This window comes from Drosophila arizonae, chromosome 3, assembly GCF_054131065.1.
Source record: "Drosophila arizonae isolate 15081-1271.41 chromosome 3, UAZ_ARI_1.0, whole genome shotgun sequence".
In the NCBI taxonomy this organism is placed as follows: Eukaryota; Metazoa; Arthropoda; class Insecta; order Diptera; family Drosophilidae; genus Drosophila; species Drosophila arizonae.
Genome location: NC_142923.1, coordinates 24,130,666 through 24,154,598, shown reverse-complemented (window position 1 = coordinate 24,154,598; position 23,933 = coordinate 24,130,666). Strand labels below are relative to the sequence as shown.

The 23,933-nt window shown below is 35.2% G+C and overlaps 1 protein-coding gene and 1 long non-coding RNA gene across 5 annotated transcripts in view; one reads left to right on the top strand and one right to left on the bottom strand.

Annotated features, from left to right (window-relative positions):
- Window positions 1-23,026, top strand: part of DIP-theta (Dpr-interacting protein theta) — a 70,927-nt gene extending 47,901 nt beyond the window's left edge. For all 3 annotated transcript variants that reach the window (XM_089465990.1, XM_089465991.1, XM_089465992.1), the window contains 7 exons: window positions 5,582-5,740; window positions 7,904-8,032; window positions 9,178-9,312; window positions 12,406-12,555; window positions 13,125-13,211; window positions 13,855-14,121; window positions 22,164-23,026. In XM_089465990.1, coding sequence (XP_089322116.1) covers window positions 5,582-5,740; window positions 7,904-8,032; window positions 9,178-9,312; window positions 12,406-12,555; window positions 13,125-13,211; window positions 13,855-14,121; window positions 22,164-22,345 — 1,109 coding nt within the window. In that variant the 3' untranslated portion in view covers window positions 22,346-23,026. The remainder of the gene's footprint in view (window positions 1-5,581; window positions 5,741-7,903; window positions 8,033-9,177; window positions 9,313-12,405; window positions 12,556-13,124; window positions 13,212-13,854; window positions 14,122-22,163) is intronic.
- LOC149269930 (uncharacterized) overlaps window positions 1-23,933 on the bottom strand; it is a 40,446-nt gene that overhangs the window by 5,990 nt on the left and 10,523 nt on the right. For both annotated transcript variants that reach the window (XR_016269521.1, XR_016269520.1), the window contains one exon: window positions 13,399-13,444. This is a non-coding gene — a long non-coding RNA (uncharacterized LOC149269930). The remainder of the gene's footprint in view (window positions 1-13,398; window positions 13,445-23,933) is intronic.

Genomic DNA, 23,933 nt, shown 5'->3' with positions numbered 1-23,933 from the left:
AATTTTACAAATATTTCTAAGCGCATTGTATTGCTGAAAGGGGCTAGTATTTTAAGCATTTATTTGATTAAGTTTGAGCCCTATTTTACACATATATTAGATAAATACATACAAATAAGAACAAAAAATAAAATAATTTAAAGAAAATATATAAAAATAAATTCAAAGAAAATATAAAAAAATAAAAACAACAAAAATATTCATAATTTAATTAATATTAAGGATTTATTTTATTAAGTTTAATCGCTGCTTTACACATATATAAAAAACGATACATGAAAAAATAATATAAAAAATAAATAAATAATAAGATTAAAATTTAAAAAAAAATCAAATATAATATTAACTATATTAACATAAATTAACATTAATATAAAGTAATATTGAAGTAAACTTATAAACTTAAAATATTAGTTACGCTCTGATAAAATATAATCCATAACTTTAGCAAAACCGTGAAGTTTACATACTTATTTAGCAAAATAATATATACATATATACAAGAAAATAGATACAGCTTAATTTGCCGTTTGTCACATAAATTATTAAACATACATTATTTACAATTTCTCCAAAATGCTTAATAAATGTTTAGCAAAATATATATAAAAAAAACTCCTATACATACATAAAAAATTTAAGGGAATAAATATACCAGAAATATAAACAAATACATAATTGTATTAAAAACTAAGAAATTTATGAAATAAATAAAATTAATCAGTGTAAGCACATGAATAATTAGACTTCAAATATTTATTGTATTTTAACTAGTTCATTTTCAACTTTTTCACAATAATAATGTTTACCTATAAGGAGCACTTACGAGTAATTGCGCGTGTGTATATAAATCTACAAAAATAATATTACCATTAATAGTATTAAAAAAAAAAAACCTCCCAGCGCACGGCTTAGATTATCTTTATGTCGGATAAAAATTCAATAAGACAGTTGAAATAGAAATTCAAATATTTAACTCAATTAAAAGCGAGAATAATATTTTATTAGCTCAACAAAATTCTGCATATTTTTGTTTGCTAAACAAATGAATTTCAAACAGCTAAAATTGTTCAATTTTCGCAAACTATTAGCTAAAACAAACATCGTTAGAAAATATTTTTGTAGTGAAATATATCACATATAGCCGAGCGCGCAGCCAAAGGATAGATATATATTTTTTATTAGACCCGTTCGCGATGCAAATCAAATAAAATGTATAGCTAAAAGAATCGAATGAAAAATATGGAAGCAAGCCACAGAGGCATAAACCATATGGCTTTGTACGGACAATGCCTTTAACACCATAAGCAAAACATCAATTGGCAAAATATATTGTTTCGAATAAATAATTCAATGGCTCGCTGGCTTGCATACAAAAACAATCGGCGGCACAAACAACTAGCTAGGCGACAAAAACAAAGGCACTACAACTTTAACAAATAAACACCAGCATAAAAACTAAAAAATATACATATATATTCTCAAACAAACTGAAAAGCAAAATGTGTCCACAATTTTTTATGAACGTGAAATTTGTTGTCCATTTTCGGTCAGCTTTGATGTATGACAGTGGAGGAGGCGATGGCCATTGCTTGATTGCGCCCCCCCTTGAACTGCTACTGTGTTTGTCTGTGTGTCTGTGTTTATTTGTCCGTCTGTCTGTCTGTCTGCCTGTCTGGCTGTGTATCAGATGAGGAGCGCAGCCAAGTGCGCGCATTCAAGTGGAAAAGCTGTGAAAGTGTCAAAACGACGTTGGGCGGGCACATCGAAACAGGATTTGTTGACTCAGTGCATGGCGTAAAATGTTTGAAAAATGGCATTTTAATGCATCGAATTTACAACTGACAGCAGCAAAAATATCTCCAGAAGCTGTCTCTAGCATCTCTAATTTCCATAGCAAGTCCAGTTCGAGAGAGACCTCTGCTCAGCTTAAGCAAAGAGAGTTAAGAGTTAAGCGAAATTGTGGTGCAGCTGCATGAATAACTTTACGAGTCATTAGTCAGAGTAGCTCCCCAGCTGTCATGAATGCTTTGATATTCATTTAGTTAAGGTCCAAGACACTCACAATTGAAAGGTGAATCGTAGCTATAGAGAGCTCATGAATGTTTTCATATTAATTTAGATTAGTCTGTTCAGGCATAATATAAAGGTGAATCACGATGTGATATAATGTAAGGGACTAAGGGTGTCTACGTAGAGGGCATATTAATTTAGTTAGTCTCTTCAAAAATTCACAATTTAAAGGTGAATCACTGCGTGATAGAATATTGGAGACTGAGCGTAGCTACGGACAGAACTCATGATTGCTTTCATATTAATTTAATTTAAGTTGGTCTCTTCAGACATTCACTTCAACATAACAAAAGAGACTAAGTCGGTGTTGCTACATAGCAGTCATGCTTCAGTTAACATTAATTTAAGTGATTTCGGCTATGAAATATATGAATATATACAATTAGGAATAGTTCCCAACGTCAAGATAAAGGAATTATAATTATTTGATTTTTAGAGTAAAGGAATATTCATTCCCATTAGAGAATAGATATTAGATGTAACGCCCCTTTTTGGCGAGTTCGTATAGATCGTACAGATCACAATTGCTCAAAATTTCTTTTAAGTGTTTCTCAAAGCCCGCAAATAAGTGTTTTTCATTCAGACGCCAGCGCTTTTCAGTTTCAGCAAATTTAAATAGAGCAAATTCATAGATACTTTAAAATTAACAATATATTTTACGTTTTGAGAATCCTTTTTTTTTCAATATTCGTTTTTATTTTGCTTATCGAAATTATTGTTATTTGCTTTATTTTATTTGTATATTTATTTTGCATAGTACAAAAAATTATTTATTACAATTAATATAATATAGAAGGAAAAGGCAAAGCGTTAAATACAATTAGGCACTCAGTGTGGCAGATATTGTCATTTAGAAAATGTATTAAGATTAATGCCTAATCCCAATATAGTATAATTTTATTATCAGTGCCAAAGGCAAGAGCCCAATTTGAGCGCAGTTGGAATTAATTTTTATCTTTCATCACATTTCGCTTCATTTCATAAATTATCACCCACTGAGCCACAGGGGCGATAAAAACGTTTTGCCCCACACCTTTGTGGCGGCTCTTTGTGTTTGAGCCGAGCGACAGGGCCGGCAGAGCCCATTACGGCCAAGTCAACAGGCGCTGTGCGGCCTACTCAACTTGTTCAACATGACGTATACGTAATGCGTGCGTGAATGTGGATTGAGAAAGCAAAAAGTACATTTTGTAAAACATGCCCATCATTGTTTACACGAAGACTTTCAAGTTTCGATGTGTAGACGACATGCGTCATAGCTGAGTAGAGGCTGCCTCCCTCTCTGCCTCGCCCTCGCCCTCTCTTTCTCTCTACTCAGCTTTCCCTTTGGATTGGCTAATAGTGTAATATAGATTTGGCAAATTACTGCTGTTGAAAACTGCTCTTAAGTGCTCCAGTTATAAAATGCACAGCTCGTACGGCTGCCTCATTAAGTGGCCAGCAAACAGTCTCCTGCCCTGCCCATTCCCTCCTGCCCATTGCTTGCCGCTGTCGTTCACTTCTCTTTTTGGCAAGTGAAAAATTGTCAAGCGTGAAATTATAATTAATTGCCAAGTAACACCAGAGACTGGCACGCACAACAAACGACAGGTCCGGGTCCGGGTCTGCGTCCGAGCCATGTCTGGGTCCGTGTTCCAGTCCCTGGTCCTGTCGCTCTGTCTCTCTATTTCTCTCTCTCTCTCTCTCTCTCTCTCTCTCGCTGGCTGCAGCTCTCGCTGCATGTAAATGTCAAAAATGAGAACAAGCGACGTGTCCTTGTAGGATATGCATGAGTCCCTCATTCACTTTGTGCAGCGCCCAAAACTTGTTGAAGATGTCGCAGCTGCACCAGACATTAATTGCACAAATGACTGTTTATTTAAGTTTTGACCATAGCACAACATTTTGTGGCAGCCAGCAGAAAGTAAATTAAATCTCAATAAACAAATAATATGATTTACCTTGTGGAAATCTCTATAAAATCTACTTTAGCTGCTGTTGTAGTATGACAGCCAAGGCTGATATTATAAACATATGTACGATACAATGTAGATCTATATAGAAAAGCGGAAACGTTTTTCACTTACATAGTCATAGAAATAAAAGTCATATTTAATATGCGCAAGAGGCGATTATATGCAGATAATCATATGATGTTGACTTCAATTTACATTCTTATATAAATATAAGAAATATAAATTTGTTATATGAATGGCTATCTGGAATAAAGGATTTCTATTATTTCTATTTTATCATTAATTTATTTATTATGTATCAAGAAAATATATTTATCGTAGATATCCAAACAAGTCTAAGGAAAATGTCAATAACATGAAGAAAATATAAAAGTGTGTTTCACAAATGAAAAATTACAAATGATACTCTAGAAATTGAATTCAATTGTGGAACTATAAATCTTGGGAAAACATATAGCAGGAGTAAAGTAGCAGAAACTAAATGAATGCAATGATTAGATTGCATTGTAAAACTTCTTGAACAAGTCAGAGCCACAAATGAAAAATATCAAATGACAGATATTTTTAAATGTAAAAAATGTGACTGTATAATACTCGTGCACAGTTTTAAAAGCAGTTGAATAATTTTCCCAAGGAATTTTGTAATAGGATAGACAAGAAATTTTCAGAATATAAATTAAAGTTTGAAAATTTCTTACCCTAATTCGTTAAATTTTTTTAATAATTAGTTGCTGATATTTCCTATCGGCTGGACTTCTATGTGCTTCATAAGTAGAGTAAATTCATCGTATTTATAGATATAGTCTTTGAAATTCTTGGGATATTTGAGATATATTATTAGTTCATATTCAGATTTAGTTTCTAACAATTTTTCATTACAAACTTCTGGATTGAAGTATACCAAAAGTCAGCGTCAATAACTCAGCTCTGAAGTTGTGTAAAACTGTAAAATGATATTATAATATTCAACAATTATTTAAAAATATCTTATAATTATTTGAAGATTTATTTCAATTCAGTAAAAAATATTAAAAGTTTTATGTATTTACACATTAAAATTATGCAACTCTAAAGTTGCGTAAATTTAACTGTAAAAATATTTAAATATATTTTATATTTATTTAATGGGTTATTGTTTATTCAGCAAAATAGTCCACGTTTTTGGTACCTACATATTAAACCTATGCAAAATTTATAATAATCAATTATGGCCCCGAAACAGTTAGACAGAGTAGCGACAATTTGTTAAAAGCCTGATGGAAATAAAGCCACTCAACAAAAATTCTTTATTGCATTTTCTCTCACTCACATGTCACCAACAACAACAACAACTGTAAACCAACCAAATAACCAACCAACCAACAATGTCAACAACAACAACAACAATGAACAAACACTGCTGCTGCTGCTGCCAACTGCTGACACCTGGCGAACAATTCATGGACTCCATTGCATCGTTGCACGGCCCACGCGGCGTATGAATAATATGTCGCTTGTAACTGTTGCCATAACCATCTGTGTGTGTGTGTGTGTGTGTGTGGGTGTACACACAGTGCCACCAGACATACTGGACTATCCCACCAGCACGGACATGGTCATACGCGAGGGGTCAAACGTAACCCTCAAATGCGCCGCGACCGGGTCGCCAACGCCAACGATAACCTGGCGACGCGAAGGTGGCGAGCTGATACCACTGCCCAATGGAGCTGAGGGTAAGTACCACAACCTCTCCCTCGCTCTCTCTCTCTCTCTCTCTCTCTCTCTCTCTTTCTGTGAGTGTCTGCATTTGCACGCTGCATGCATGACAAATGGACTCTGGCGAAAGATTCTGCGGGTCACCATGTAAATTATTTGCCCCAATGTCGAAGTCAAACAAAGACGCGTGTTTTCTTCGCATTAAGTTGCATGAGCTGCGCTTTAAAGCGACTTCCCCCGCCCCAATCAAAGAAACGTGAGTGCAGCCAACTGCAGCACGACTCAATTATAACTAACGCCTGGCCATAATTACTGGGCCATTCGTGACTGCACTCATGGCAGACGGCTGTAAGAATTAAGCTGCGAGTACGAATTTATGGATGAGGAGCATTTTATTGCAAGGGCAAACCAGCACGATTAAAGATTTAAGCATTGCTCTGCTACCATAAGACAATTGATAAATTTTTTATTAGCTAAAAAAAATATAAAAATAATATATATATACATATATATTTGTTTACATTAATATTTAGTTTTTAATTATTATTATTATTATTTTTTAATTAATTATTATTATAATTTATAAAATTGTATGGTTAAGTAATTTTAATATTAAAAGCAAAATAATTTGTAATTAACTTAGTTTTACTTTTTGTATGCTCATTTTAACTGATTTCATTTCTTAATTAATGTTAAATGGAATTTTCGAATTTAGGCACATATGAATTTTAAATGAAAAACTAACTTTAAAACACTCTCAATCTCATAAAATAAAGAAACCCTTAGAAAATCTATATTTAAGGTTAATTTATTTTTATTTATTTTTTTTATTATATTTAATTTTATTTAATTTGTTTTTAATGTAGGATAAATATTTCTTTATTTTCTAGCTCAAGTTAATATTGATTTTCTGTTTCAACTAACTTGTAATTTGAACTTTAAGCACATGCAGAATTTTTAAAATTGTAAATTTGTATTGTATTGTAAATTTGTATATATATATATATATTTTTTTTTTTAAAGAATGAAATTTAATCTTTGATATATTTTGGCATCGTTGAATGTCTTTTAGTACCTAGAGTCAACTTACTGACTCTGAAAATGCAGACATTTTAAATAATATTTTAAAAATTGTATTACCTATGTATATACTATTTTGTACAACAAATCGAGAGATTTTTATTTTATGTTTTTACTATTTACATATATTAAAGAAACTTAGTTCAGCAACATTTTAAATAGACTAACTCTGTGGCTGAGTTAGTTCTGCATTGAGCAGTCTGAATGATAGACTCCAGAGTAGCCCGAAAATAGTCAAGTTTGCTATTTGATGCTTATCAAACCACATGCAGTTGATCACATACTCGATTGAGTGCATTAAGGCTGGCCAACAATGTGCCGGCGATAATGTTTGCTAACGTATGACAGGTGCCTGAGTCGCAACGTGCAATGAGCCATTCCAATTCACATGCCCAACCGCACACACACACATACACACACACACGCAGCTACTGTGTGGTGGTGGCAAATGAAACATTCATTACAGCCACTTGGCCAAATCGATAAATCGGTCAGCAAGCAACCATTTTGACTTGAACCCATAAAATGCCAATGTGCAGCAGAAGGCAACCGAACAATTTTGAGGCCGAGCCAGCTAGGAAATATATTTAGGTGCGAGAGCTCGAGCCAATCACACTGCGAATTGCCAAGACATAGAATTGGCTCTATGAAAATTTTGTAATTGGAATGCATATTGGCTAAAAATGGCATCTACACCGAACTGATTGCAAAAAAAAAAAAAAAAAAAAAAGGACAGCAGGGTACGAATATGCACCTATGTATTGGGTGTTGGCATTGAGAAGCTCTTTGCTGAAAATATTTGCCAATATTTTTTTAAATTTCAAAATTCCAAGTTCACAACATTTGCATATGAAATGCATTCGTGTATATATGTTTGAGTTTTATGAGAACAAAAAGCAGGGCAATTAATATATATACAATATATATAAAAAAAAATAAAATAAAGAAAAAAGAATAATAAAAATAATATTTAATATGGAATTGAATGATTGATTGCATTGTTTGCTAAGTATTTAATATCGCATTTAATTAATTTATAATGCATTTGTCTCTCTCTATCTCTCTCCCCCACTCTTTGCTCTGTGTTTCTTCATCCACAGCTATCGCATACAATGGCTCGTTTCTGACCATCGCCAAAGTGAATCGCTTGAATATGGGCGCCTATCTCTGCATTGCCTCCAATGGCATACCGCCAACAGTTAGCAAACGCGTCATGCTCATTGTGCACTGTAAGTATTTGGGAAATGGGGAATGGGTAAACGAGAAAAGTGGGCTTGAGTATGGAAAATAAGCGTTGCCTTCGGCTGGGGTGCATATCAATTTTGCATATTTAAATATTTATAGTTTTGCGCTAGAGCGCCGCATGGCATCTCTCTCTGTAGCTGCTCTCCGTGTGACGGTGGCGTATGAGCAATGTGCTGCAGACTATAACACAGACAGTGCCACAAGCACACACACACACACAAAGCACCACTTCAAATCTTGCCATAGAAAATATGCTGTGCATTTTAATATTGCCTGAGAGTAGCACAAACAACTTTGCTGCCCTCTACCTCCCCCCTCTCCTAGCCCTCTTCGACACTCGCTCTCTCGCCCTTTGGCGCTTTGTCTGTCTGTCCGTCCGTCTGGCTGCATACTTTTAGGTGCCATGCATAAAGTAAATAATTAAGTGTGCCCCAGCTAGTTAGCATTTTTAGCGCTCCTTTGCTCTGCTCTGCTCTGCACTGCTGCCGGTCCGCAACCTCCCCCCTCCGCCGCCTCTCACTATCAACTCCACTGCTAATTAAATAAAAATTTAAGTTGCTCCACAATTTGCGGAGCAACTTTACTCGCTCGAAAAATGCTCTGGATACCCGCGTAAATTCCAAATGCTGCCAGACTTGAGGTAAACCATTTAAGCTCCAATGGTAAAAGGCAACTTAACGTATCCGGGCATAAACAAACGCTGATCTGGCCCTATCTCCCCATCTCTCTCACCCTCTCTCGCTCTCTGTCTACCTCTTTTCTAATAAAAATTAAAAAGCAATTAGTTGGATAAATAAAAGAGGGCAAACCGCAACAAATCGCATTGGCAAACAATAACAAATGGAATTTTATATGAATGCGAATACCTTTGGCTCATGCTCACATGCCACAACATTAACTGGCTATGTATGAGTGTATGTGTGTGTGTGTGTATAAATATATATATATATACAATATATAAAGTATGTGAGTTCTATTGCATTCGTTTGAGCCACATTGTTGAGCTGCCATTACAATTACATTCCGCTTTTACACGTAACTATTTCCAACTCTCTCTCTCTCTCACTCTATCACTACCTATCTTTCTCTCTCTTTCACTCCCTGACTTTTCAACTTTTTCCATTTATAGTTCCGCCAATGATTTGGATACAAAATCAATTAGTTGGCGCCGCTTTGGCACAGAACATTTCTCTCGAATGCCAATCGGAGGCATATCCCAAGTCCATCAATTATTGGATGAAGAATGATACAATTATTGTGCCTGGTAAGTGCGTATTTATATGAAAATACTAAAATACTAAATATATACACTAACACGGCGGACCCTCACCTAGTTACAGTTTAACAACAATGATTTTTTTATACAAAATTTATTGTTAAATAATTGAAATATAGACTAAATATACACTACTACTGCGAATGTTATAGTTTAATTAAAAACATTTTTTATAAAATTATTTAGGAATAATTTGTTTTATATTATATATTATATTTAATTAACATTTTTTTTATTTATTTTTTTTTATCATCAATCATATAAATGCAACATTCCAACACAATTTGATGCTGACATTATTTAGTCATGCTGCTACTCTAGCAAGTATATAATTTCATCTTATTACATCACGAAAATAGAAAAAGTTTAAGTCGTTCTCTTTAGTTTTTACATTTGTCACTAGATATATTTAAATATAACGAAACTAATTGAGCAAATTTATTTTTATGTGTTTTGCTGGCGCTCTTTGGCTCTTTCTACGACTGACTGATCGACATATCGAAGCTTGAGACCAGGGCTGCCACCTATCGATAACTTACAGGGGTGCAGAAAAATTTTTAAGTTCGAAATGATTTAATTCACAAGTCAGCATAACTCAAGTTAAATATTTTTCGTATGGACTTCAACATGCTCAAGCTGGTTCTGTAAAATCAAGGCAGATTCTTTGTAAATCATATAAGAGAATATGATCATTTCTCTAGAAATGTCTACTTATATCCTTTTGTTATTACCTTGAAAAAGGAAGCAATACATGCCGAGTAGGTGACCGCTATCAATTGAAGTTTGTTTTTGTTTTTGTTGCATTCCACTACTGCACTTGAAACTCTATAAAACTAAAGAACTATGCCCACTTTCGCATAATCCAACAAAATGTAATTAATTTGACGCAGCGTCTGCTGGTGCGCTGGCAACTACACGATGATTGCTCTCCGACCCTTAGGCACAATTTCAACTTAATTTCCTGCGGCCATTATGAGAGCTGACCATCCATGCAGCCATCCATCCATTCACTCAAACGCCCACTCATCCTGCACGGCAAATGAACTGCATGGCGCAGAAAAAAAAAAAACGAGAAACGAATAAAAAGCCAACGACGGTCGCACACACCAAACCGCAACCTGCACTTGCTCTCTCAACTTCTGTCTCCTGCTACTACAGCTGCTCCTGCTGCCGCTCCTGCTGCTGCTCCTGCTGCTGCTCCTGCTGCTGCCCACTGACCACGGCCCCTTATCAGTGAGAGCTCTGTGAAAAAGTCACACAGACATTCAAAAACTTTACGTTTTTTACTCTCTCTCATTCATTCTCTCTCTCTCTCTCTCTCTGCCTCTGTCTTTTTTTTTTTCGTGTTGTTTTCTGGCTGCCCTGTGACACAAAATGGAAAAAGTGATTGAAAATGACCTCAAGTCAAAAGCAGTTTCAGTAGCCAGCAACTGTCGTCCAGCTCTGAGTTTTTAATGGAGTTTCTTTTTTCGCTCATTCCTTTTTGACTTTCTTTTTCAAAGTGCGTTGGATTTCACAAGGACATAAAAGGGTTGCTTTCAGAACTCCTTCAAGCGCCAGCTTTAAGCTGATTACGAACCGAACTTGAAAATTTGACTCGGAATTGTTTTCAACAGCCAGATCAATGAACATAATTTCTGAACATTTTATTAAACTGAAACTCTTTGAAATATATATGAATAAGCAAGTAATAAATATTTAATTGCTAATGCATAACAAATAAAAAAAAAAAAAATTAAAAATAAAAAAAAAATAAAAAACAGATTTGATCTCTATTAAAATTGGCAGCAACATTTGCTAAACAATTTTCTATAATATTAAATTATAATATTTAAGAAGCCGGATTTTATTTTATGCAAACAAAAACAATAAATTAAATAAATTACAAAAAATAATATAATTTCAGTATATATATATTTTTTATAGTATTTATAATATTTCTAATTTATAAAAATTTAATTTCTATGAACGCCATTAATACAATCGATAGTTAATAAAATCTAAAATACATTTATTTATTTATTTGTTTTTATTTTTATTTTATTTATATTTTATTTATTTGTTTTTATTTTTATTTTATTTTATTTTATTTTTATATATATTTATATATATATATATATATATATATATAATATTAAATTCTGTTTATTCAGATTTGCATGCCAAGCAAGAAGTCAACCGCCTTTGCCCTCATCTGCTTTTTACACTAAACTAAAAATATGCTCTTTTAATCTTTGCTCAAATCACATTTCGTCAATCTTTAGCATTTAAATGCTTTTCAGGCTAGAGACCGAAACCAATTTGGTTTTAATCAACAACAACAACAACAACAAACCGAACTCAAATCTTGAGTCTCAGTTTCAAGCCATTTGGAAGCATTTTAGTAAACTAATCAGTTGCTTAGCTGCCATGCATAACAATTGCCTGTGGTCGACTTCACAGTTAGTTAGTCGGTGGCCCCACATGCGAGACCAGGTGGAAGGGGCAGGCTTAGTTCCGACTAAACGAAATCTAACCGACATCAAACGTAAATCAAAACCAAGCAAAGCAGCTAGCTGCATGGGGTTGGAGGGGAGGAGGAGGAGGAGTAGGAAACGTTTCGAATGCCAGCTTGGTTTTTGTATAAATTAAAATGAACGATTTGGAGGGTGGCGAACCCCCCGCAAAGAGCTGGTTATCCAAGATGACAACAAGTTGAGCTAAAATTGGGGTTTTCCTCAATTCTATTTTGGCTTCTTTTAAGCCAAATTACTTTAGCCAGGACAAGTCCAGGACAAAGGACAAACACACACACACATACATATGTACGTACGCTAGTATGTCACTTTAACAGGCTCTGCCGACTGACTGACTGACTGCAGTTCGGGCCAAATGGGTTAAATTTCATTGCGGTTATATACGAGCTTGCTACGCCGCCCACACACATACACACACACACAAACAAACAAACAAACAAACACACACACATCCATACACCCACTCATCACGATGTACATGAAGCAATTACTAAACGTATTTATCACTCATTCTGTATCTCCATCTCTCTATCTCTCTCCCTCTCTCTTTCTCTCTCTATGGCAGGTGAACGCTTTGTGCCAGAAACCTTCGAGTCGGGCTATAAAATAACAATGCGTCTGACCATCTACGACGTTGACATTTCCGACTTTGGTGCCTATCGCTGTGTGGCCAAGAATTCGCTGGGCGACACAGATGGTGCGATCAAATTGTATCGTAAGTATTTCCCACAACAACAACAACAACTACAGAAACTCTAACAGCAATAACATTTACATCCATTGTCATAACTATAAACGTAAATGTTAATGTAACGGCTTCAACAGTGTCTCACATAAGTCACACAGCAGCCAAGGGCGATTCGCCTCAAACTAGAGACTTAGACTGGCATTTAATTAATTTCGGGTCAATACGAGAAAAAGCAAACATAATAATAATGTTCATAATATATGGCAGAATAAAGTTTAGTTACCTTTGACCCAGGTCAAGTGGCTGAACTGGGGCGTGGCCCAGTATTGGCAGTGATTGATTTATGAGCCGGTGCTCTCGATGAAGTTAGCTCCATGGCTGCATAAATAAATATGTTTGATGCGATGACGATAATGGACGTGCTACAGATGAATCATTTATGCCGTATAATTTGCCAACTGAGCAGGGTGAACCGGTTATTTGTTGGCAAGTGAATTGAGCAGACGATGCTCAAATATTCTCAGACATTCCATAGAGATGCCCCACCCTGAATTCCATGTCAGTTCCATTAATATCTCTTCGATCTATTTCTTCAGATATTCCGCAAACAACAACAATTACTACAATGGCGCCCACTGTATCAATTAACACCGTGCCTGTCTATAACGTCAAGTACAACAAGGGTATGCATTATGAAATCGATTACGCTAATCGATAAATATCGAAAGTGTCTTGCCGAGTGTCAGCTAAATTCATTTAAATTCTTATATATATTAAATTTTTATAAATAATTATAATATCAAATATATATCAATCTTGGTAAATGTAATATACCATGATAATATAATCCTTCTTATTTTTTATTTTTACCTCTCCAAGTTTAGCATCTAGCATATAAATTAATATTAAATAGTATCTGAAATGAAAAGAAAATTGATTTAATGAAAATCGTTGAAGCAATACAAATTAAAAGTAATAATTTAATAAAGTATAATACAATATAATAAATAGAATATAGCATAAATATAAACATTAAAAAAAATATAAAGACATATGTATATATTGTGTATATTTTTTTTCATCCATACATATAAAATTATGAAAAATATTTCGATGAAAGAGGGAATTTTGTAATTCGTATTTAATTTGTGTTTATTTTATTATTATTATTAATTTTTATTTATGTATTAAATTTTTGGGTGCCCTAATTTGGTGCTTAAGTAAATATTAAATTATTTTACAACTTTCATAAGGCCACTTATTCGATATTTATCGTCTTACTACAATCTATGAGCTCTGCACTCACTAACGCCATTCAATTCACAGAGCAACGCTACAGCAGCAACAGCAATTCGAACAGCAATAATCCCTACAACTACAACAACAGTCCACAGAACAGCAACAGCAAGTCGCAACGCAACAAGGGCAAATCCTTGGATCAGGCGCCATCGACACTGAACAATGTGTACATGGGCGCCACGTCGAGCTTGTGGAACTCACAGGATCATCACTCGCCGGGCACAAGCCGTGGCAGAGATCATCACCAGCAGCAGCAGCAGCAGCATCAGCAACACCAGCAGCAGCAGCATCTGGGTGAGTAGAGAGTGGTTAGGGCAAGGATAAGAATCCTTGACATCTGCGAGATACTTAACGCATCGAAGGACACTTCAAGTTGTTTCCTACCCTTGGGCCAATATTTTTATTGGCTAAATGTGTGTGAGTGGGTGCGTCTGTGTGTGTGCCTGTGTGTGGGTGTCTGCTAGAGCTTCTCATGACACAGCATACTATAAATATTTGGCCATTTATTTTATGTTTATGACAAATCATAACGACTTCAGCCGGGCTTAAGGGCTCTGTCCTGCCGTCGACACTTGTTAGATACAGATACTTTGGCTCGAGTCATGAAAAATATATGTGTATGTGCATGTATATCCTTTGCCAAAGCATACGCCAGCCCCACACCCTCCCCCTCTCTCACTCTCTCTATCTCTCACACTCGTCTATGGTCTGTCCCTCTGTCCTTTTGCCAATGAAAATATGACTTTCTAGCATGCAATTCTGTTGCCCGAAGCGAAAAACTGCTGCCCCTGCTGCCCCAGCTGCCCAGTTCGGCGCGCAGCGCTTGCCAAAGTTTCTGGTATCTGGTGTAATGCGCTGCTAATGTGGCTCATCATAATGTACAATCATCATAAATAATAAGGGGCACAAATCTCGATATTTGTGCTAAGCACATAATATCCCTGAGGTGTTCCAGCCGCAGCAGCAGCAGCTCTTGTGATTGATTAGGAATGTGAAATGCTTTGTGCCTTGAAAACTGAATAATTCACAATACTTTAATTATTTATATAAAAAATACAAATAATTTATACAAATGTGTATACATAAAAAGTTAATTGTTCCCCACAAACTTTTATTTTCTTTATTAATAAAAACTAGATTAATTTAATGTCTAATATCTTTTAGTTGCAAATAATTATTTTAAAATCAATTTTTTATTTAGTGATTGGAAAATAGATTTTTCGCCTATAATTTAATTGTATTTTATTGTTGTATTTTATTTTTAATTTTTTATTTAAAGGCAAATACAAATTTTTTTTCATGTCTAATTATTTAGTAAAACTCATATAGTCATCATAAATATATATATACAAAAAAAAAAAAAAAATATATATATATATATATATATATATATATTTTTCGTTTGGAAAAAAATGACTTATAAATTTCAATTTATTTAATAAATTCATAATTTTTATACTGAAGTATAGGAAATATAAATATTTAAGTAACTTAAATTGAAAATTGCATTTTTTACCATCAAACGTATTTATATACATATATTTTTTTAAATATAATTTTTTATATTCATATTTATTAATAAAATACAATAATTTAATATATATAATAGATCTTATATTAAACGCAAATTCATCCAATAAACTTAAGTAAATTAAATATTATATGAAACAATTAAATGATGAAAAATATATAAAAATGTATTTAATCCATTTGAGAATTTTTATTTACATTTTAGTTTTTAATTAACATATATGTATATAAAATTATTTTGTAGACCCAATTGCGTCTATAATTTGGAAAATGAGAAGGGAGTAATTTCTGCAGAATTGAGAATTCTTGTTAAGTAGATTCACTTAAAGAAAAACAAAAAAATTTTCAAAAAAAATTTTTTTTTTTTGCAGTGACGAAGTCATTTAAATTTAGAGAGATGCTTTCAAATTATTGAAATGACCAAGTATAAGATAGCTTAATGATCTTATCGAATTCTTAATGAAATAAATTCAAGACAGACATTTACATTCCAAAAGATATTCGAATTTGATTTCCAATCAAACTATTTAAATGTGCAGCATTTAATAATTTCAATATAGTTTCATCTGTATTGTGCTATACAACTTTGGCGATTATTTTCAGTTTGTAATACGCATGGATCAAGCCTTTCATTAAAGTTGCGCCACATTTGAATGCTTGGCAAACATTCTTGCCACGTTGCAGCTGCAGTTGCAGTGGCTGCAGTTGCCTCTCAGTTGCATTATGTAAAAGTCAGAGTGTCGCCTCGCTGGTTGCTCACAGTGCCTGCCAATCAATAAACATAAAATTTTACACAGCTCCCGGCCCGAGCCATCGCTGGCCTGGCCTGCTTACAATCGACGATAATATCCATATCCGGCTGACGGCTCGATGGGCGGCAGGAGGGCGTGGCAAACGCATAAAACTTTACAGGCGCCTTGTTGTAGTGGAAAATTTGTGCATACGCGTTTCGACTAAAATAAAATGCACTCGACAGAGCGCAAGAAGCAGCAGCAGCACCAAAATCAAATCGAACAAATTGAATATGAGAGAAAGAGCAGGAGGAGCAGGAGGAGCAGGAGGAGGAGCAGCAGCATACGATAGATAGATAGAGCAGCTGGACGGGGACGAACTATAAAAACTGCAGACAAATTGCACATAAGGCGTCAAGGCGAATAAGAAGAAGAAGTAGAAGAAGAATGTAGCTAAACCCCAACATGCACAGTCCCATCAAAGGGCTATGCTCCGCCGACTCCTGCCCGCCGTCAGCTGAGACGAAGACAACGACGACCCGCATCATGCCTCGCCTTTGGCTACAGCCATTTTTGGCAAACGACAGCGAAAATGTTGCGTTTACGCCAGAGGCAAAAGGGCCATCAAGGGTGTGGACGGGCGGTCGGGCGGTCGTGGGTGGCAGAGCCTGAAGGCCGTAGCCGTCGCTGTTACGCCTGGTAATGGCGGGCTGGGTGCTGCACTGACGACAACTTTCAAGCCTGGCATGCAATGTCGTAAGCGCTGCGTTTACAGTTAGATTTATTACCTGCTAGATGTTGCACATATCGCGACAAAGAGAGGGAGAGAGACAGAGAGATGAGTGAGAGAGGGAGCATGTGAATGGCAATGGGCGTGCGCTTATCACTGCTGAGCTTTGCATATGTCGCGACTTTGTTTTTCTTTTACATTTGGAGAGTCTGCGAAACTTGAAGGCGTCTAAGTTTGTACAGCAACTGAGAGACGGCGTATAAGAAGAGAATACATAGATAGTTAACAGTTTGCATAATTCAATCTATAAACCGAATATCAATTTTTTATTCAATTTATGCAGAGTTGAACAGTAGAATAGCGGAATATTTTAATTTTAATAATTTGAATTTTAAATGATGCAAAATAGAAGTGGTTAGCTTTAATGATATGCTGAAAATAACTTAAAACAAAACAAAAAAATAAATAAAATAAAATAAAATTAAACTAAATTTAAAAAAATAAAAAAATAAAAACAATTAAATAAAACAAAAATTTTAGTATATATCTATTACTTTAAGTAAATAAAATACAAATGATTTTCTATACTTATTATTATATATGCTTATATAATTGATAACCCTCTGTGAGCTTACTATTGAGCACCATTTGCAATCGTCCTAATACTTGGGTATAATAAAAAATTTACCTCTTCTCGGCCTTCTCATATACACACCCAGACTTTACTTTCTATTCATATATAGCAAAGAGTGATATTTACAGTTATATTTTTTAGTATTGGTAAACGAAAAAACGATAGCAAAAAAAAAAAAAAAAAAAAATAATAATAATTAAAAAAAATTATAATAAAATAAAAATAAATATCTTCTGTTTATCATATATTCATCATATATACATATTTCACTTCCACCTCGCTTTTAAATTTTATTAAATGATTATTATTGATATATATTATAATTATTTAAGCTAAGTCTAAATACATGAAGAAACAAAATGATTAAATTTCTTAACAAATTTTACAATAAAAAATAAAATTTTTAAAATTTATGTTTGTGATCTAACTAAATAATGAGTCTTTAATTGATTGCATTCATATAATGCAAGTTTTAAAAATATCTCATGCAAGCAATTCGATTCAGGTTAAGCAATGAGTAAATATGAAATCAATATTGCCACAGAAATTGAAGGACTGCATCGAGCAGGCTGCAATCAGAAATGAAACGCTGCAATTGCATTTCGGGGCGCGCACTTAAACAGTCATTAAAATGTTGCAATCAACCACAAAAGCTGCTGCTGCTGTTGATGCAGTTGCTGTTGATGTTGTTGTTGTTGTTGTTGTTGTTGCTGTCGCCTTTCATTTTTAATTTGCTCGGCCAACGGGCAACAATATGACACAAATTACAAGGAAATGCAATAAAAACAAAAATGAGCGCAACACCCGCCGGAAATGCGACTGCCCACATGCAGCCGACTTCAGCTCCAACTCCAACTCCAGCCGCGACTTGGACTGCGACTGCGACTGCGACTGCTATAAGGGGCTTCATGATGATTACTGACATTCAGCGGGCCGCAATAATTTGCTTATAATTTGCCGAGCGAGAAGTGAAAAATGATAAAGTAAATGAAATGCAGCAGACAGCAGCAATTGCAGCAGCAGCAACGGCAGCAGCAATTTCAGCTGGGGCATGTGGCAAGCCATTGGAAATGGCATCGCGTGCTTCCAGCATTTCATATATATTTGTTCTTTTGCTTTTCGTGCATTTTTTTTTATAGTTTCAAGCCGCCAAGTGCGCAACTGTTTCTGCCACATGGCGTTAAATGCATTGCCGCACAAATGAAAACCCAAATGTAACGCATACGCCCGGTTCGCCATTCAAGTGAGTCTCAAGTGCCGGCGGCTGCTCTCCCGGCACTGCTCGCCCTGTTCTTTTTCTCTCTGTTGTTTTTGCTTCGCTCTTGTGCATTAAGTGCAACAGGCGCGACAATTGAGGTGTGAAACTTGTCTGTGTGTCTGTGTGTGTGTGTGTGCAACACTTGCCGAAAGGGTGTCAATTTAAAGAGCGCTAATGGAGCGCGTCAAGAAAGAGCTCCAGGGCCCCGAGTCCCGCTAGCGCAATCTCTTGTAAATTCCCAATGAAATATGAAATATTCAATTTATACATACATACATACATATATGTATATATTTCAGCCTTAACAGCCCAAGTAGCTCCCTTGACTATCCGCACGCATCTATAATATGGGCACGGCCGAGGGCTGCCCGAGCACTTGTTTTCTATTAGCTGCAGCCGGGCCTCATTGGGCCCGATTGCACCCGAGGGCATGCACAGAATTATGCAGAAATTACTTAAAGCTTAGGTTCAAGTAGTCGCCACGCCACACAGCTCAGCGAGATAAAGCGTTTACACCCGCCAGCGTTTTGGCTCTGCTTCTTTATAGTGAAGCGCTTTAAAGACACCGCTGGGACCTACTCACACACACACACAGACAGACCCATGCGCATAAACACATGCTCAGGCGTCAATAAAAATCAGCCAGACATTCACACACACATGCCCCCACCCCCTCCCCACAAACACACACACACACACAGATCGAGCGACCGGCACGGGCATTAAGGACGCAGCGACAGGAGCAGGACAAACACGTTGCAGGACCAGGGCAAAACTCGTTCTTTCACACATGGAAATGTTTGCAGACGCCAGCAAAACAAACCAAGCCAGCCCCAGGCCCGACCAGGCTGGCGGGTGGGCGACGGCAGGAAAAGCTGCTTATAGAAAAATAAAAGCCAAAAGACATACAAATAAATTTTTCGACCCGGTGCAAAGCAATTTGCGCACTTCCGTTTATAAAAATAACACACAAAAAAATAAAAAGGGTTCCTCGTTAAAAACAAAACGAAGCAAACTACGCTTAGGAAGCACAGAAAATCCAGCGAAAATAGAGAGAAATTCCACTCGATGCGTTATTTTTCACTCCTATGACAAACTTTGCTCAATGAAGTTCGACTTGCCAGGCCAAAGCAAAAGAATTAGAAAGCAGTTGATTTACTTGATCACATATAAAAGCAGTGGGCGTGGTCTAAGCAAGCATGGACTTTAAATTAAAAAGTTTTCAGATATATTTAAGACAAGCAAATGACGACTTAAAAATAAGTTAAGCAAATATTATAAGAGGAACTTTATGGCTTATTATTCTAGCAGATATAATATATTATTTTTATGTATATATAAAATTCCTTTTTAATCATATTTTATTAGAGCTTCATTAAAACCTAAAAAAAAAAAAAAAAAAAAAAAAAAAAAAATCTCTAATTTAAATGCATAGCTCCTGAGTCCAAGATAAAAATAATTGTTTAATTATTCCCAGCCGATATATTAAAATTCACATTAAATAATTTAATAATATAATCATGTATATGAATATGAATATTTTTTATTTTATTTCTATTTTTAAATTCAGTGTTGAAAAAGAAATAAACAAAAAGGGAATGAAAACAATCAAAATTACGCAGCTAATTAAATATAGAATAATAAATAATAAAATAATACAAATAGTATTTTAGTTACGAATTGAATTCTATTTGTTATATAATTATAAATGATAATTGATAATTAATCGAAGTGAACATCGTCATGAAACATTCAATATTGCAGGCTATATTCTATATTCTATATAAACAATTAGCCAACCATATTTACATTATATCTGCACCTCCTACAAAATAAATAGTTAGCAATTTAATTTCTACAATTTCCAAATATATTATAATTAAATATGAGTTCAACTACAATTAATACACTTTAATATATTCAATTTGGAAATACTATTCCCGCATAATAAATATATATAAAATATATTAAATAATTAAAGATTGATGCATAAAAAAGGAAATTTTGTCAAATTACAGGACTATTTCATACAATAAATATATCAAAATCATATGAATATAGCTAAAAACTGATTTAAAATTCCAATTGACTGTTTAAATAAGATTAACCATCCTTAATTATGCATAGCTAAATGTAGACTTATTGTCATTGAATCTAGAGTTATTTACTCTGAAACTTGTCGCCGCCCATAGCCATGTATTTAAAAGTCGAGCTGCAACTGAGTGTGTGAAGCCGGAGTGCTCCAGCCACAAGCCACAGTTGTACAGCTCAACCGCAGAGCTCGAAAGCGAAGCGCATAATGACCAATTGCTGCCTACAGTAGGACAAATAAAAAAAAACAAAAAAAAAAAAAAAAACACAAAAATTCGTCGGCAATTCCAACGCCTAGCGCGCTCTTCCTCACTTCTCACTTCCCACTTGCCGCTTCCTGCTGCCGTCACATTTGTAACTGCAGCACACAAACAAATGTCCAATGAAACAGATTGCCAGGCAAACAAACAACCAGCCGAAAAAAAAAAAAAACGGAAAAACAAGAAAAAATTGGAAGACAAATAAAAAAGGCAGAAAAACTAAAACAGATATGTAAAGAAAAAAATAAGGGCTGCACGATAAATTGATGGGAAAAACAATACAGAGCTCTCGCCCCCCACCCCGCCCGCAATGAGTGTCCCTGCGGCAAACACTCGTGTGAGTGTGTACCCACACACGGATACACTGCTCTTCTTCTTCTTCATTTTGTTTCCCCTGCTGCTGGCTGTGGAGTGCATGTCCTGGCGCGCAAGGGTTTAACGCACTTAAGCAATAAAAATCGAAACAATTTTTGGCGCTGCCAAAGTGAAATTGAAACAAAATGCCGCCAGAGGAAATACTTTCGATTTTCGTCCAAAATGCCAGCAAAAAAGCAACAAAAAATTGGGGGCAAAAAGAGAGCTGTATAAGTGCGAATGTTATAAATAAGTGGAGCAGTTGGGCAATACGAACGAAAGTTGTGTCCTTTTATATGCAATACGTTTCGCCAACGGAACGCCTTGACAAACAGTTTGGTCTACCATGTCACCCACTCACTCTCTCTCTCCATCTCTCTCTCTCTGCCTGTGTGTGTGTGTGTGTGTGTACAAATGACTGGACTATAAACGCATCCTGTCTATTGTTTATGCTCACTGGCGTGTGGCAAGCGCATAATTGAAAAAGGACATTCGATTGGCTGGCCCAACTGCCGGCGGCCAGAGTTATGAAAGGACACATCATAAAAGCCATGCACGTAAAATAAAGGAATATGGCTTTTGATTAAGTAACACGCCAGAGCCAGACAATAATATCTATATACACATATATATATATCTATCTCTCTCTCTCTCCTTCTATCCGTTTATCTCTGTGCATCTAAAGTGCCTCCAATCAATTGAATTATTTATATTTATCCATCCTCTCTCTTTCTCTGCTCCCTTGTAGTGCCCGATCATGGCGCCACCTATCGGTCGGACGGCAAGAATACGCCCTTGAAGCACGACGCCAAATCGCTGACCGACGAAATGGATCGCATGCAGGACCTCAAAAGCTCAGCCGCTGTGCACATACACAACATACTACACTCGTTGATTATCGTTGTCTACCTGGGGGCGTGGCAGGCCTAAGAATTTAAGCAAGAAATTAAGTAATAATCTGTACAAAATAATAAAACAGTTCGTAGATCTAAGCTAAATCAGTTGTAAGCAATTAATTCGAGAGAGATTCGATCGAGAGCTAAATGTAAAAAGTTGTTGTTGCTTAGCGCGTAAGTTGAAAAGGGTTTTCGTACACACACACACACACACACACACAGGCACACATAGACACCCACATAATGCAGACAGGTTTACAAACATACAACGGAACTACAAAGTATTAGCATGTAAAATTGAAGCGATTCGCAAATTTGAAAAAAGGACATCCTAGAGCTTAGGATTGACGTGTGTTGTATTAGGCGGAACAACTAATGAACTACAACTAAAAACAAAAAGCAAAAAAAGAACAACTATAAGCTACATTTAAATCTAGGCTTAAGTCAAATGGTCGAGTGGAGAGCAGCCAACCTTCGTATGAATCGTTGCGAAAGCGACGGCAAAAAAAAAAAAAAAAAAAAAGAAAAAAAGGAAAAACATTTACTTTAGACTCATTTAGGCTTCTCTTTCGTGCACCGCTACATGTTTATAAATAATTATAAATCTATATATATATAAATACAGATATATATGCATATATATAAATATATTGTAATTGATTTCTTTGATTTAACAACATGGAAATAAAATGCCGTCTTCAATTATTTCAACTTTGACCTCTGACTTATATATTTATCTTTACTTTTTTTTAATTGGGCGAATTCAATCTAAAGTTTATTTTCACAGCAGTTGCATTTGCAACAAGATGGTCAACTGGCTTATGAACTTTCCCAATTTGATGTCCAGTTAGCCACATGAAATCCCCAGCTCACATCCGCCCCAGTTCATAGAAAATACTTTGCTTACACTAAATCAATAGAAAAACATATCAATATCATAGTTGCACAAACAATTTTTATTTTGGGGCTTAGAGCTCTGCTTGACATTCAGCAAATTGTCAAACAGAGCTTAAGCCAATACAAACAAATTCTATTCGTGTTTCGCTTGCAGTTCGATTCAAGTAGCCTTGAAAAGCAACTATCTTTCTTTTATGTTTTCTATATTTATATAGCAATTGAGAATGGGGAGGATAAGAGTAAGTTGAGCAGATGCGTGTGGACAGGAGGACATGTAAGTTAGACCCCTGACATAGTCGAGCTTCCCCCAACTAAAAATGCAGTCTGAACGGTGCTTTAAGCATTTCATAGTCAAACACTGTCAAACACTTTACAGCGTTCTCTCTAATTCACTATCCAGGCGATGTATGAAGTGAAGAAACTACTGCATGGCTTATGAACAGTATTTTGTCTTATAAATAGTACTCTATATTACAAACTCTGCCTCGATATTGGTTTGACATCTAACAGAGTATACTCAAATTCAGCAGCAAAGCTTATTATCATGCATATTTATTTAAATGGCTGTTGAAATATTTTAATTGCTCTTCTGTGGTAATTTTTTCAATAAAATATTATTGAGATATAATTAAAAAAGCCGAAAATATATAAATATAAATATAAATATATATATAAAGAAAAAATAAATATATATATGTTTTTCTCAAACTTGATATACAGTTGCG